At 36.4% G+C, this 14,023-nt stretch overlaps 1 protein-coding gene and 1 long non-coding RNA gene across 3 annotated transcripts; one reads left to right on the top strand and one right to left on the bottom strand.

The window, feature by feature from the left end:
- Nucleotides 1-86: 86 nt before the first annotated feature.
- Nucleotides 87-10,459, bottom strand: LOC105683974 (leucine-rich repeat-containing protein 40). 2 transcript variants are annotated; one of them, XM_012397001.3, is made up of 4 exons: nt 9,747-10,459; nt 2,966-3,109; nt 1,841-2,008; nt 87-1,756 (listed from the first exon to the last, which is right to left on the bottom strand). In XM_012397001.3, the coding sequence occupies exons 1-4, from the start codon at nt 9,901-9,903 to the stop codon at nt 1,593-1,595; spliced, it is 633 nt and encodes a 210-aa protein (XP_012252424.1). In that variant the 5' UTR covers nt 9,904-10,459; the 3' UTR covers nt 87-1,592. The 2 variants fall into 2 exon arrangements, with proteins under 2 accessions (XP_012252424.1, XP_020707732.1); XM_020852073.2 differs by lacking the exon at nt 9,747-10,459 and adding an exon at nt 4,640-4,785.
- Nucleotides 9,252-9,896, top strand: LOC125499849. Its single transcript, XR_007276870.1, has 3 exons — nt 9,252-9,391; nt 9,577-9,675; nt 9,758-9,896. It is a non-coding gene; the product is annotated as an uncharacterized LOC125499849 (long non-coding RNA).
- Nucleotides 10,460-14,023: the final 3,564 nt, after the last annotated feature.

Genomic DNA, 14,023 nt, shown 5'->3' with positions numbered 1-14,023 from the left:
AAACTTAATCCAAAGATCCCCATTTCGTTGTTGGTAATAATTTGTGGCGAGGAAAGTGACTTATATAAATGGAAATAACAGATCCGTTTGTTTCATAAAATGTATTGCAACGTCCAATCGGACAATTGACTAGATCGAAATACAGAGTAATACAAGGTTTTTTCAAATATAGGATACAATGTTTATGCAGTATAGACGTTTAGAAATTAAATACAAATAATGCTTCAACATTTCGGCACAAGGCTGCAATAATCTGTCTAAATCACAAAAATGCTTTTAACATGCAGGGCGGTTATCGAAGGCCAAAGACTTCGATGCTCTTTGACCTGCGCTGTAAAGTATTCACCCTGAACTATTAAATTAATCTAGTAACTGCATTCAGCAGATTACCACCTAATTTATTTATTCAATTATTGAAATTGGCAGTCAGACAGTTCAACGATCAACTGAATATCAAATACTTCCGTCATAGAAAAAATCTCGTCTTATATAAGTTAAAACCGGGGTTAGCGAAAAGTAATATTAGGATTTCAATACAATATATATATAATACATCACACCCTTGTAAGAACACAGCTGCGGTGTGTTAGCTAACAAATTATTTTGTCACGTCCCGCATTTGATTGTTATATGGATTTATAATTTCTTCTTTTTTTTGCTCCTTATTTTTCGTCAGTCGTATTAGTATTATTTGATATTTTAATATTTGGCAGGAATCTCAAATTAGTAAAGCAATTGAGATATACTGTGAGTGTTAATATTATTCTTACTTCTCTGTTCGTTATTATTGGCTTAAAATGAGTTCAAGTCTTCTGGTTTCTCTCATCATACCGTTTCACTTGAATGGGATTATTGTTTTTCATTTTGATGCTCTTACAGTAATTCAGATTAATGAGTCAATAAAACAGCAGATAAATCTGACTTCGAAAACATATAACTTGCATTTTTTTAGCACTCGATATCTCGTTTCCAAGAATCCTAGCGTGTTTAGTAAAATTGTTAGTCGGAAAATAAGTCAAGTAAGAGAAAACAAAATGGGAAATTACAATGTCTTATAAAGTATAATCACAGTAATTTGATATCTTAATTTTAGAACATCATACAATTCGAGATGAAGAACTACTTGTTATGTTTCAGTTTGATTATACATGTATACAGGTTTGTAGGTATATATATCTATATGTATATATCTATATGTGTATATAGATGCGAGTGAAAACATCTGAAATTCTACAGCGATATTCCTGCAAGGGTGCTCTACGGTTGAGTTATCCAAATGTTAATTAGAACTGATGAAAAAGAAAAAGGTAAGGAGAAAAATATATATATATAAAAAAAAAAATAATCACTTTGGCGTATATCCCGCACCATTATTTTGTCAGTCTGTTCTCACTGTACACAATACTTTTTGCTATGTATAATTCGCACATCGTCCCGCCCACGTTTTGCTAAATTGTAAGATCAGAGCCATCGAGCAATCTCAATCAAACGAAAGCGCGAGGTAAACGAGCTTCACGAAAAGCAATTATCCTCGTTTCTTTACTTTTTAAGAGAAATTGCTTCTCATTGGTGTTATAACACGTAGCAGTTTTTCAAACCGTTAAATCATCCCATTCTTCGTGTTCTCGCGGAGTAAGCTCGATTTTTACTTCAATCAATGTTTGGAGTAGATCGTGCACCCGTGTAGTCAGGGGATTATTTTGAAGATCGATGAATTCCAGAGCGGGAGCATGCCTCAATCTTTCCACGTCAACATCTGCGCAAATAAGTGAATATTTTCTTTTATAACAATCATTCATTATTTGTGACTTCTTAATTATTCCGTATTCTATTCCCTCACCTATGATGGAATTATCATTGGCGAGAAGTTGTTCCAGCTGAGGTATTCTGCATGTAACAGGTGGCAACGCGATAAAAGCATTGTGAGAAATATCGAGCCTTTTCAAGGCTTGCAATTCCGAAAGTTCTTCGGGAAGTTTGCTCATTTGGTTGTGGCTCAGGTTCAGTTCTGAAATTTCGAAATTGGAATAATAATCTCCTATTTTTGTTCCCTCGCATCCCTTAGGGGTTTTCACTCAATTCTCAAACAATTTTTTTCTGTTTTTTTTTCGCAAACAGAAGATTAGTCGATTAGCGACAATTATTGGCGAACCGATCGCAAGCTGTTTTATGAAAATGAATTCTTTCTCGATCATAATCCAGAGCGAATCTCTGTAATTTACATATCGGCATATCTATGATATCGGTATAAATTGTCCGTATCGCCCAGGGAGGATAAAAAATATTCCCTAAGAATGTTTTCATTTCATATCGCACCTTATCGCTGGATTCGGCTATCAGGCGTCTCGCGCCGACTTCAGATATCATGGAGTTGCAGCTAATGTGGAGCCATTTTTCGTGATTTCTACTATATTGATTGACAGATTCGAGACACAATATTCTATATCAAATATTATTCATTACCTCCGATTAGCGTATTCAGATTCTCAACAAAAAAATTTGCATTTTATCACATTTATTTTGACAGTTCGAGTGCGATAATCTATATTATGATAACAATCGTCGGAGGTTCAAATTCATGATCAGGTAACGATTCTAACATTTTCATTATGTTTACTGATTGTCTCAGCTCAGTATATAAAAAAATTGCATACTTTCTAACAATGAACCTCATCATCGTTCATTGCCGGTCTGGTGAATCGCGAAGTTTTTATCTATTCGATTCAGTATATCTACAATGCGCGATCTCCATTCATCTGTACGTCATAAGTATTGAAAAATATATAGGTATTCATTGATCTTTCTTTTCCTATAAATTCATGAATGGTTCTTATTTACGTCGAATACCAAGTATTATCAATCCTATTATGAATGACTTTGCTTTCTTAAACTAATATTTTGTTATTCTTGTTAGTGATCCATGCTTGGACAGTATCGTCGAGACGTTGACGCTTATATGACGTACCGTTTATCAGTGAAAACTTAAGGGCAAATTTAGGCGGGATTTTCGTGATATCATTTCCGGATAGGTTGCATCTCTTGAGTTCGGTGTGCCGCATTAAGTGGTAAACTGCATCTGGTACTTGCATCAGCTCACATTCGGACAAATCTGAAACAGGTAAAATATTGTTTTTTTTTTTATTCAGAGACCAGGTATCGTCGACAATATAAATATATCTACAGGTCGTACAACGTTTATTCGGATCGATTTTTTTGTTTGAATTGAAAATTGCGGTCACAGCATTTTCGGTAACGCTATGGGTCATTTTTGACGAAGAAGTCTTCTCAGAATTACGCTGGTATACAATACGATCAAAGCCTATGATGTGCGTAGAACAATTTCCAATTATTGCATTAGAAATGTTAATAATGGCAATTGTCAAAGTATTTTTTTTTTGTTCTTTTTTCTTGGTTTAATTTCTTTGTATGAGAGATTTATTAATGTAATTACTCATACAATATCAGTTGACCGGATAAAGTAGCATTACAATTAATTAGATAATTCCTTTAATAATGAGTCACCCGTATACCTGTATAATATAAGTGCGTGCAACAATCTCTTTGAAAGTGAATTTTATGTGTTCGCGAATACACCAGTTCACGCTTTCTCCTACAGTACTTTATACGATTTCCACCTGAGAAACTTTGTTTATGTAAATCTAGAAAGATATAACTAATTAGCGAATGCAGGGATATAGCTCGGGTCTCCATCCTCGGAGATCTGCTGGGTCTTGAATGAAATGTATTGTGGAAAAAATCAAAATGTGGCGCACAAATGAAACAGGTATACATCTATATTAAAAATGATACCATTTTTTAACTAATACTTCGCTGAACAATATATTTGAAAAGATTATATGTATGTACTTATTATTAAATGTAATGAACGATGAAGAAATCGTGATGAAGTGAATATCAAAATATTTTTTTATGGGATTGAATTGCGTCTGTCATCCCTCTTTGTTGCACTTCGTTCCATAAAGAAGGAAACTGGGTCACTCGATAACTACGCTAGGCATATATGTGTAGGGACTGCACCTTAATTGTAGGTCAGAGGATAATCGTAATAATAAGCATTTGTCGGTCTCTGGATATCTACAAAAGAAATAAAAGTCGGTTGATACATGCAATCATGAAAATACGTTGTGTAGGTGGTTGGTTTGAAAATGCGTTCGCGCTCTTTGTTAAAAATCTCGGGGAAGTTGGTTGGTCCTTGGAAGTATTTGACATCCTGTACATCAATACTGACCCAGATTCGAATCGTAGAAATATAGGTCAACCCATTTATTCGTTTATCAAACGCTCTGATGTTAGGCGTTTTGAGTATTGTACTATGTGTGTTGTGAAATACCCAACGTCAGTACAGATTACGTTATATATGGACCGGATATTCGTTCGTTGAAATTTTCATATGCGATCAGAGGCGATTCTCTGTCAAATTTTACGAACAGAATCAGTCGGCCGATTGTTGCACCGCGCACCTGCAGCACGCAAACAAGTTACAAAGAGACCAGCCCCGCCTTTGCTGAAACTCAATTTTCACACGAAATAATGCACGATTTTGAAAAACTGAATCACTGACAAACGTCTAATTGCTCCACTATCAAACTTCGATGAATTTTAATTATTTATCAATTACCCAAATGCTCGTCTTCCTGCGCTTTTTCGCACCGTAGCACCACTCGTGTTACCGCGTGCGCCATCTTGGCTACTACTCAGCGAGGGAAATGCAGCAACGTCATGTTTCAGTATAGACGGCGCGGATTTACCCATACATTTAAAGGGACAAATTTCTAAGGGGCATTCAATGTCAATGCAACCAGGTTTTTTCTTTTTCAATTTTCGGGGGAAATGTCAAAAAGACGTATGAGAGTCGTCATTTTTTCCACGAATGTGTAGGCTCTCAAGAAAAAATCTGCAGGATCCTCTATTTCATTTAGATTACGAACAAGATGAAAAAGAGCACCGTGGTTTTCTGTACGACATCATAAGAATTGATGCACACATTTTTCAATTGTCCAGAAGTACCACGATAATGATATTGAACATTCTAATGAAAGGATTAAAAATTCGAAGTGGAATAGCCCATATGACAAATCATACATATAGGTGTATACGCGTATACAAAATCTATTTACACGTGCGTGTGGTATATAAGTGTATAAGTAAATTTATTTTTACGCGCCCCTTTAAAAATAATCTCAGTTCCCTTGACATCGTCTAGGAAGTTAAAAATCAACATTCTGTACTATAATAAATGCGGAAGTTATATAGGGCGAGAAAGTATAAAAAATGTACACGCATGAATTATTATAGTATACATAATATAAATATGTACAGTTTCGCAACAAGGCCAACGATCCGAATGAATTTCCAATCTAGAGAATCAAAACATATGTAACATCACAGAAACTTATGCAATATGAGGATTTTTATGTCTATTAATACATATGTATATGTATATCGTATACTTATACCATTCCCGGCGCGGTTCTTACGAAATATAATATCATGACCATGGAATAACGGCATGTTTTCTAATCTACGCTGTAGATGTATGGAATATCTATCTTCTCCAAACTATTTTACGTTCATATAGTATACAAGATAAATTCACGAGGGTATACGAAAGGATATTATACCCGAAATTGTGAAGTTTATAAAACTTTCGCGATGATGGTTTCTCAATTTTGAATTCATTTTAAAGAAGCATACAGAATATACCGAATATCAAATACACCTATAGTAGATTCCTGCCGCCATTTTGTTGCCAGTGTACAGTAACTTTGAACAATCCATTAATCTAGCGCCTCGTATTAAATTGTTTTCCTCAACGATATAATGACGCTTATTTCTTTATCCGCAAATATTTCTAACATTCGATGTTCCTTTGCATCTTTTCATTTTTTATACAATGCACAGTGAGTCAGTAATAAAACGAGTTGGGCTGCTACAGTATCTCGTTTATAAGGCTGCTGCAGAGGCGACTCGAAACCTGGAAGCCAGATTGGTTTTTGCCAAGATCCATTCTGTTCCCGCGTGCGTGCGTGCGTGAGTGCGTAGTTGGAAGGCCTTAGGGCCTTATAGCAAGCTACCATTTAAGGCTATCCTTCCTTTTATGGTGTCGCCCTGTATTATATGCTTACACACAGGTATGTATACCTAAAGACTTTTGTATTTATCGTCCACTTGGTATTGGTGTATATCTGTATGTAATATTTTTCATCATCAGGGTCCTGCAGGTTGAATTGTAATAGAAACGAGGAATTCGAATTGTGCACACAACACCTACCGTGTACCAGGCAAGAACAACGAGATTTTATCCACAACTAAATTTCCTGAAATTACAATCAAACTTTATTTACACAACTACTACATAGTTACTACGCCCGACAGGAAATAAATGAGAAGAGAAAATGTTTTCCAAACGGAATGTAGAATACATCTAATCGCTGCACTGCCAAGGCCTGTTCTCTATTTTTGGATTGTTGATCTTTTCTAGCTCTGCATGCACAAAGTGCAGTCTTAGAACACACTCCGAATCTATCGATCGACCCGTCAAATCTGATCTTCGATTATTCTTAATAATATGCGCAGATTTGACATGTCTACGTGTGAAATGAAGAAATTGCTGAAAATTTCCGATTTTATTTATTAATTATAAATTCCGAATGCTTGTTATGTACGTCTTACGAAATCTCTAAACGAGGAATCGTTTCTATGCGTACAACACGTACAATTAGACGTAGAATATTATGAGCATGCGAGAAAAATAAAACAAAGGAAAGACGACACTCAAGCCTTTGACTCGAGTCATGACTAATTCTCTGCAAGTTTTCCCCTTTGTTTCGGAGTAAAAAATCTTGTAAATCCGATTTTTGGAACGAGTGAATTCTGATAATCGTATATTTGAAGTCGCAGGTTCCTACCCATAAAAACGAACTCAAGTTTTCGGTTATAATTTTAGATTCTAAATTGAAAGTATCCGTTTCCGTTGTCGTTGCCGCGCACTTTGCCATCATGTGAACTATTCGTCTTTTACCACGCGGTTGTTTGCTCCGGCTTGTTGGAGCGGCACTTTTACTAGTTGTACTTGAGACAAACTGACCAATACTCGCATGCGAGTACGTATACTTGTACGTTCATGAAGTACGTATGTGTGTAACCAAGCTGGCAAGTATTAACGCAATATAATTAATGTCCCGGAAACAACTTGACGTATGAGCTTTTATTTTCTTGGGTAAAATTCCGTAAAAAGTTTGGCAACGCAAAAGCGTAAAGCTCTACTCTGAAAGATTATCCGGATACACGTTTATGTTCAAATTAGTAGCATACGCAAACCTTATTGTGCAGATTCACGGATATTGGTCGTTGCATAGGTACATGTATACTCCTATATGCACGTTTAAAATGCACACATATTCACACACTAGGTAGAAAGTATTGCGTAGATATATAATTTCAAAGCGTGGGCGCGAAACAACCGGTCAGCTGGTCATGTGCGCCCGCGGGAGACTTCAACGCGAATTGTGACTCTTGCGCTTTCAACAAACAAAGAAGATCTATATGGGATTCGGATATCCTCTAAAATCTAACGCGCAAATATGTCTACAGATATACAATCTCACAGCAGATGATGCATTGAATTTTTTATTCCCTCGATTACCGCAGCAAAAGTTAGTCCCGTTATTGTACGGCATACACCTATATGTATATAACTCTTGGAAATATGTATACATGTTACACATGTATTATAAAAGTTCAAGAACCCGTTTTCTCGGGCGCACTTTCGCCGCTGTCCGATTAGAAATCTCCTTTTCATTTCATTTCTAATAACAGGAAGATCATCGCGTTGCATTTGTTCTCACCAAAGATATACATATTTATATTAAACACGCTCCCATCTGCACGACATTCGTGTCTACCGGGTATACGTATAATCCAGCCATGTCTCTATACGTAATGTATGTACAAAAGCACGTACAAGTGTACAACCTCATCCACCTATGATTTACGTATCTAGTCGTATACCAATAATACTCGCTTACAGTAGTTTCCTGACCGAGACGCGTACACGTGAGTCATCATCGTCAGGCATTAAGGTGAATTAAAAATGGTGGCAAAGGCATCGGGCAAGGTCTCAAATCTTTCCAACTATGGTTAAGGCAAGGCCCGGACCTTGTTCGATCCAGGAAGTACAAAGTATTTTCCCGACTACCGATATCTGCGTATATTTGTTGAATCTACGCGGCGCTGAGTCGATGGTAAATTTTAATTTTTGAAAACCGTCCAAATTACAATTACCAGCCTTTCGTTCGAGCGCAGGGAATATAAACCGCGCCTCGATTATATTTCGCATAGATATGCTTGCATCGTCGTACACCTGTGTACCCGTTCAAGTTTCATGCTCACTTTTCAACGTTCCAAACCCACGTCTTATAAATATTTCAATAAATCATTCGATGTGTCGAACACCAATTTTCTGTTTGATTAGGTATACGGTGAACGTTCAGGTATGAAATGCGAAATGATAAACGGGATTAATTACAGGAAATTATGGACTAACCGCGTTTAATATAAATATTTTTTTTCTCTTCGAAAATTTTATACCCAATTCTCCTCTGACGTATCAACAATTGGGATGCTGAGCATCGATTCGTATGTTCCCGCCACCGAGTATATATTTGTGAATATATATGTGTAGCGTGTATCGCATCTGCAGTTCAAAAGCTTGGCCAGATTCCCGCGAAGTTGCCGTGACTTTCAAATTTGTCGAATGTGAATGTATTTGTCATCCGTCGCGAATAGCAGTTGCTATCGTTATTATATATCGAACGATAAATTTGATTTTTTTCTTTTTATATTTTAATATACAATCACACGAATGCTCGGCATGCTAACCCTTACAGGTATATGAGTAATAACGCTAAGGCTCAAGATTAGAGTTCAAGTGCGCTCGTGGCGTGTGTTGTCGATAATAAACAAATAAACAATAGGAAGACTTTGTTATGTTTTGATGAAAACTACGCATAAATTGATGAAATTTCAGATAAGCACCTCGTGTATGAGTATGCACGGTATCTACGATACCAGGCTCTGTTTCGCTCTTCATCTCACTCTAGTGAATCATAAATTTGGAGACGGAAAAATTGTCCAAAATGAAAGTCTAGAAATATTATCTAAACGGAATTGCAAAGTTTTATTTACGTTATAGATCCGAAGATACCGCGTGTGCAATCTCGACGAGGTATATACAAGTATACAACAAACAAGATTGGAAATTGATTATTGCGCCTTAATTAATATGAGAACGTCTGTCCTCAAATAGTAATGGATCAAAGTTATTAGGCGTTCGGTAAAGTATCACGAAGGGAAAAAACCCCGTTGTTTAGTAAGTGTGAAGAAAAATTAATGAACGAATAATTAAATAAGTGAAAACATATAGGGGGGTTAACGGTATGAAATCATTGCACAGCGTGTAACGCGTTTTGGCAACGCCTTAATTGAGGACCTGGCATAATCCACTTGTACTCTCAATTTAATTGGGCATATATTATTCTGATGTAACGATTGCAGATTGACTGTGTGCATGCAGTGACTCGATGTAGATTTCCCAAGGTGTTTCCTGCGCTCCGGAAGATCGTACCGATCTCATGAAATTCTATGGTTCATACGGTGTGAGTAATCGTTTCGTTAACAGAATGATAATACGAGTACGATGATCGGACTATTTTTAATGATCTTACCTAAATTACAGTTGTCATGAGCAGCTTCGCACCTCGATACGACTCTGATGATGGATCTTCCAGCCAGTTGGAGGCAAACTGCCATCGCAACATTTTGTTCGCCTTGTTCCTGAGAAATGCGTTGAACTTCCTGGGTGTTATACGCGGGGGGCTGCATTCTGACGGTTCCCTATTTCTTCCTCTGAATTTACAATGCACTGTGATATCCGATGGATGATTAATTCACTCGATTCACTTGGTATACCGTACAGGTGTGTATTACAACGTAAATATTTCTGTTTTACGATACGTTTACGTAATAGTATATCGTTGCAAACGATCGAGATGTCCCTGATGAATACTCAGCAGTACCGCGGTATATCAATGTTACAATATTCCGACGAAGCTTCCCGCGCTGTAGTTGCGCAACTTTTTTTGTTTCTTCAAGTATAATTGTTGTTCGTTTATTTCATAAATCTGTCGCTGTTCGAAACAATGAGAACAATTAATTCCTTGTTTTTAAGTCCATGTGATTATAGATTGTTATTTGTTATTATTGTTATATTTATGTTTTCAAAAATCGGCAACTCAAACTCCGGATCCAGGCTCCTGAAAAATCTTCACCCGTAAAATTCCAGCGGGATAATATGTGGGTACGGGAAATTATTTAGTTTTTAGCTAGCCTCCAGAGTGAATTTCGATTTGGAAAACCATACAACGCTTCGTTGAGAGATAGAAGTTGGTACTGGTGCGTTCGAATGGCGGACGGTGGTATTTAAGCCTTCTACCCTCTCCCACCAGAGATGCATCTCCGATCAGCTGACTTTGTCCGGTCGCAGTCTTTGTTTGAAAACAACTACATGGAATACGCGATTCCGCGGAAGCTAGAGAGCCACGTGGATCACGCAGAGCTGCCCGAGCAGCCTGTCAAAATCCAGCTGACACAAGCTATATGCATAGGTATATCCATATCTCGGTAAACATTGTAAAACACGAATTGAGTTTTCTAATTTTTTCAATTGGGAAGAATCAAAAGAAAAAAAAAGGGAAAAGAAGTTACTCTTTAAGCGTAGGTATATCAACAATTATTTCATCGAATTTCATCGATTCGAAAAAACTTCTATTCAAATTTTGGTCCCTCCAACAGATCTTCGGCTAATTGTGAGTATTTCTATCGAAAGAATTCAACAATCACGAATTTCAAAAAAGACGGATAATTGACTCGCTTTGACATCTTTTTTTTCTCCACTATATACTGTAGTCCGTTATTTGGAGTATTTCGGAATTTTATTCTAAACCTGTGAAACTTTTAGGTCGAATAAATTCGAGATCTCTACCAAGGAAAGAAAAGTGTTCGCAACACATAAGTATGTTCATTGACTAAAAAGTATACGTTTGACAGATACATGGTTTGATTAAAGCCTAATTCAAAGCCAATTAAAAGTTTTATTTTACCTCCTGCACATTCGCAATTGTGACAATTATTTACGTATATTTTAAATTAATTCGGTATGTTGCCCAACCATGTCTGTGTACATACATATAACAATTTGGAAGACGTAATGATGGAATTATGATCAATGCTTCATAAAAACTAACGTACGTACGTACATTCTATTTTAGTTCATTGATTTTTTGTATACCGTTTGATTTGTTTTCACGTTGCCTCTATATCGGTGAATATAATACACTTATGTATCTATATATCTATAATATTTGTGTAAACCACCGGAAATATCAGACATTGAACCGATATAGTTGGAGTTATTTATAAATTTTATTTTGTCGGAACACTTCCACGACTAGTCGTTTCGGATGTAGAAAATGTATGTATGTAAAATATTTCACATATACCGTACAAATACTTACCTTTACAGCACCGCAGTTTAGTTGAAAAATAAGGATTGTATATGTTACATAGATACCTATGAATCGTTTGTATGTTTTCAGTTAGCAGAAAGTTGGATTTAAATCTTGTCAAGAGTACGTTTAGCTGGTGAAAATCTGCCTTTCTAACGGTTCAGACGGATGACAGTTGATACAGAGTAAGTTTTCTGTACTACTTGGTGCTCTACTTGACGTTTTTTTTCGTTTTTCTTTGTACAAAATTGTACAAAAGTTTTATCCGGACTTCCCGATGGACGTTTAAACTCGACGAATCTACGTTTGATAAATGTTAATGCGTCTGATTATTGTCATACCGCTGAATTATAGATGATCGATGAAATGTGATAATTTCCAGTGGATCAATCGAAGACATGTTGTAAGGAGTGTGCTTTATATTATATAACGTATAAAAAAAGTCTTGAATGCTACGGTATATGTGTACACTTGAATTTCCAGATCTAAGGGCTATAAATGTTATAAATAACTGCAGCTATCATTCCTATAGTCGTATAGTTTACTATCTCTAACTTTCTCTCATCTGTTTAAAATGACGCTACATTTTATCGTAAAAACGTTGGTTGTAATTAGCTGGAGGAATAAATTTTTTATACTTCCTAATAACACAGATAAACATTTTCGCCGGTGCGTGTACATTGTCATTTGTAATTTCATGCAAAATGTACCTATGCAGAAATTACCGAACGGTAATCGACGTTTTTCGAATTCTCCTGACATTGAAGTTTCAATTGAAATTCAAGTTACTCGAAATAAATCCCCTCCAATCGTATCAGGTATTGCCACCAGTTATTCGAAATCTTTCACAAGTTTCTAATTGCTACTCGAGTGTAAGCGCCCTAATTAATTGTGTAACTTATACCTATACACGCACGTTAGTATGGTAACATAAGCGTATATGTGCTTATTGGAATGAATACACCATTGCGCAATAATTTCCCAAGTATACCTGTATGCTGAAAACGTGTAAGTATATAAGAGCTGATTTGCGAGTAGTTTGATGATTATGCGATAATTGAAGCATCCTCGTTCATCACCGCTATGCCTATAAAAATATCTACCTGCGTAAAATATACCGTAAAAATACGAATTGTTTGAAGTGCTTGATAACGACACGTGTTAATTACTGAAACAATGCCAAATGTTATTATGTTGTTTTATATACATAACACGTTGAATTGAATGGTTTTTTAATATGGTTGAATTCCATCATCTTCTGTAGATAGCGCGTGCTTTGTGGATGAGCGAAATTTACGCGTATTTACTACAAAAATTCACGCTATCTACGCATCCGAATGCGCGTTGAATGGCCAGTTGGCTTGATAACTTTAATTGCGTTTTCAAATTTGCTACAACTTTTTCTTTTGAATGAGGTTTTTAAACGTCTGGGATCGCGACGCCTCCTACCGAGAAGTCGCCAGACTCTGAGAGACGTTCAAATTTGAATGAAGCCCCGCCGCGATGCGCGACTTTTTCGCGTCGCTTTGTTCAGCAGCGGGAAAAACAAATTAAACTAGCTGGTAATTATGAAGACAGAAAAACGATTCTGGAATAATAATTGCTCACGGGATTCTTCATTGAGAAAGTTTTCTCTGTTGAGAATTGGAAGTGAGATCTTAGATAGAAAAAAATTCAACGAAATATTATTTGCGTTCGATTTAAATTTTTATTCGGGATTTTTTTTTTCAATATAGCGGTGTGGGAGCTATACAGCTGATAAACAATCCGTCGATGTAGATAGTAAAAAAACTATAAGTATATCAGAAAAGTTTTCCGTTTAACTGCGCAGAGCGAAAAATGTTTGTGTTCAGGGGATTGCGCTCGGTGTTCCGAATGTGGCAACAAACACCGAGAAATTATTTGGGAGATTTCGCGAAATTGGCAAAGGCTGAAAACCTGTGATTTTCAGATCAAACAAAGAAACGTTGAGTCGTCTAAGGTCATAAGAAGAAAAGTGTCCGTCTGGTCTGGGATATTTTTAAGAAAAATCTGTCGTGTGCATACGCATTCGATGCCGGTTCGCTGACCTAATGGAAAATTTCAAGTATCGAAGATGACTCTTTTTTCTCATATTCAAGCACCTACACCAATAGCAAATTTCTTAGATTCGATCATTTTTGGATTAGTAATTATGTGTGTTACTCATAGGAATTACACGTATTCGTGTCGCATAAATTATACATTCACATAGTTTAGGCTGATGTATTTTTTTCGTACCTACTTACAATCCCGAAGAGTTACAGAATGTTGTAACTCATGTAGTAGTGATTCTGAAACTTTCACGTCTAATTTAAATCAAATCATCGCGAGTATATTATTCGACGATTTCAGGTATCTAGGTAGCCAGGCTCCCAGGTAATTGATATAATGTTTTGGCACCTATTTTTTTCTGCGTA

Source organism: Athalia rosae, chromosome 2 (assembly GCF_917208135.1).
Source record: "Athalia rosae chromosome 2, iyAthRosa1.1, whole genome shotgun sequence".
Taxonomy (NCBI): domain Eukaryota; kingdom Metazoa; phylum Arthropoda; class Insecta; order Hymenoptera; family Athaliidae; genus Athalia; species Athalia rosae.
The sequence above is the reverse complement of the archived record's forward strand: the minus strand, read 5'-3'. Positions and strand labels throughout refer to the sequence as shown.

Bases quoted from the DNA above. Each gene is read 5' to 3' on its own strand.
- LOC105683974 (XM_012397001.3), bottom strand. From the start codon at position 9,903: ATGCAGCCCCCCGCGTATAACACCCAGGAAGTTCAACGCATTTCTCAG. The intron at 3,110-9,746 runs GTAAGATCATTA...TACCTGTTTCAG, and splicing joins TCATGACAACTGTAATTTAG to ATTTGTCCGAATGTGAGCTG. The intron at 2,009-2,965 runs GTACGTCATATA...TCGAAATTTCAG, and splicing joins TAAGTTTTCACTGATAAACG to AACTGAACCTGAGCCACAAC.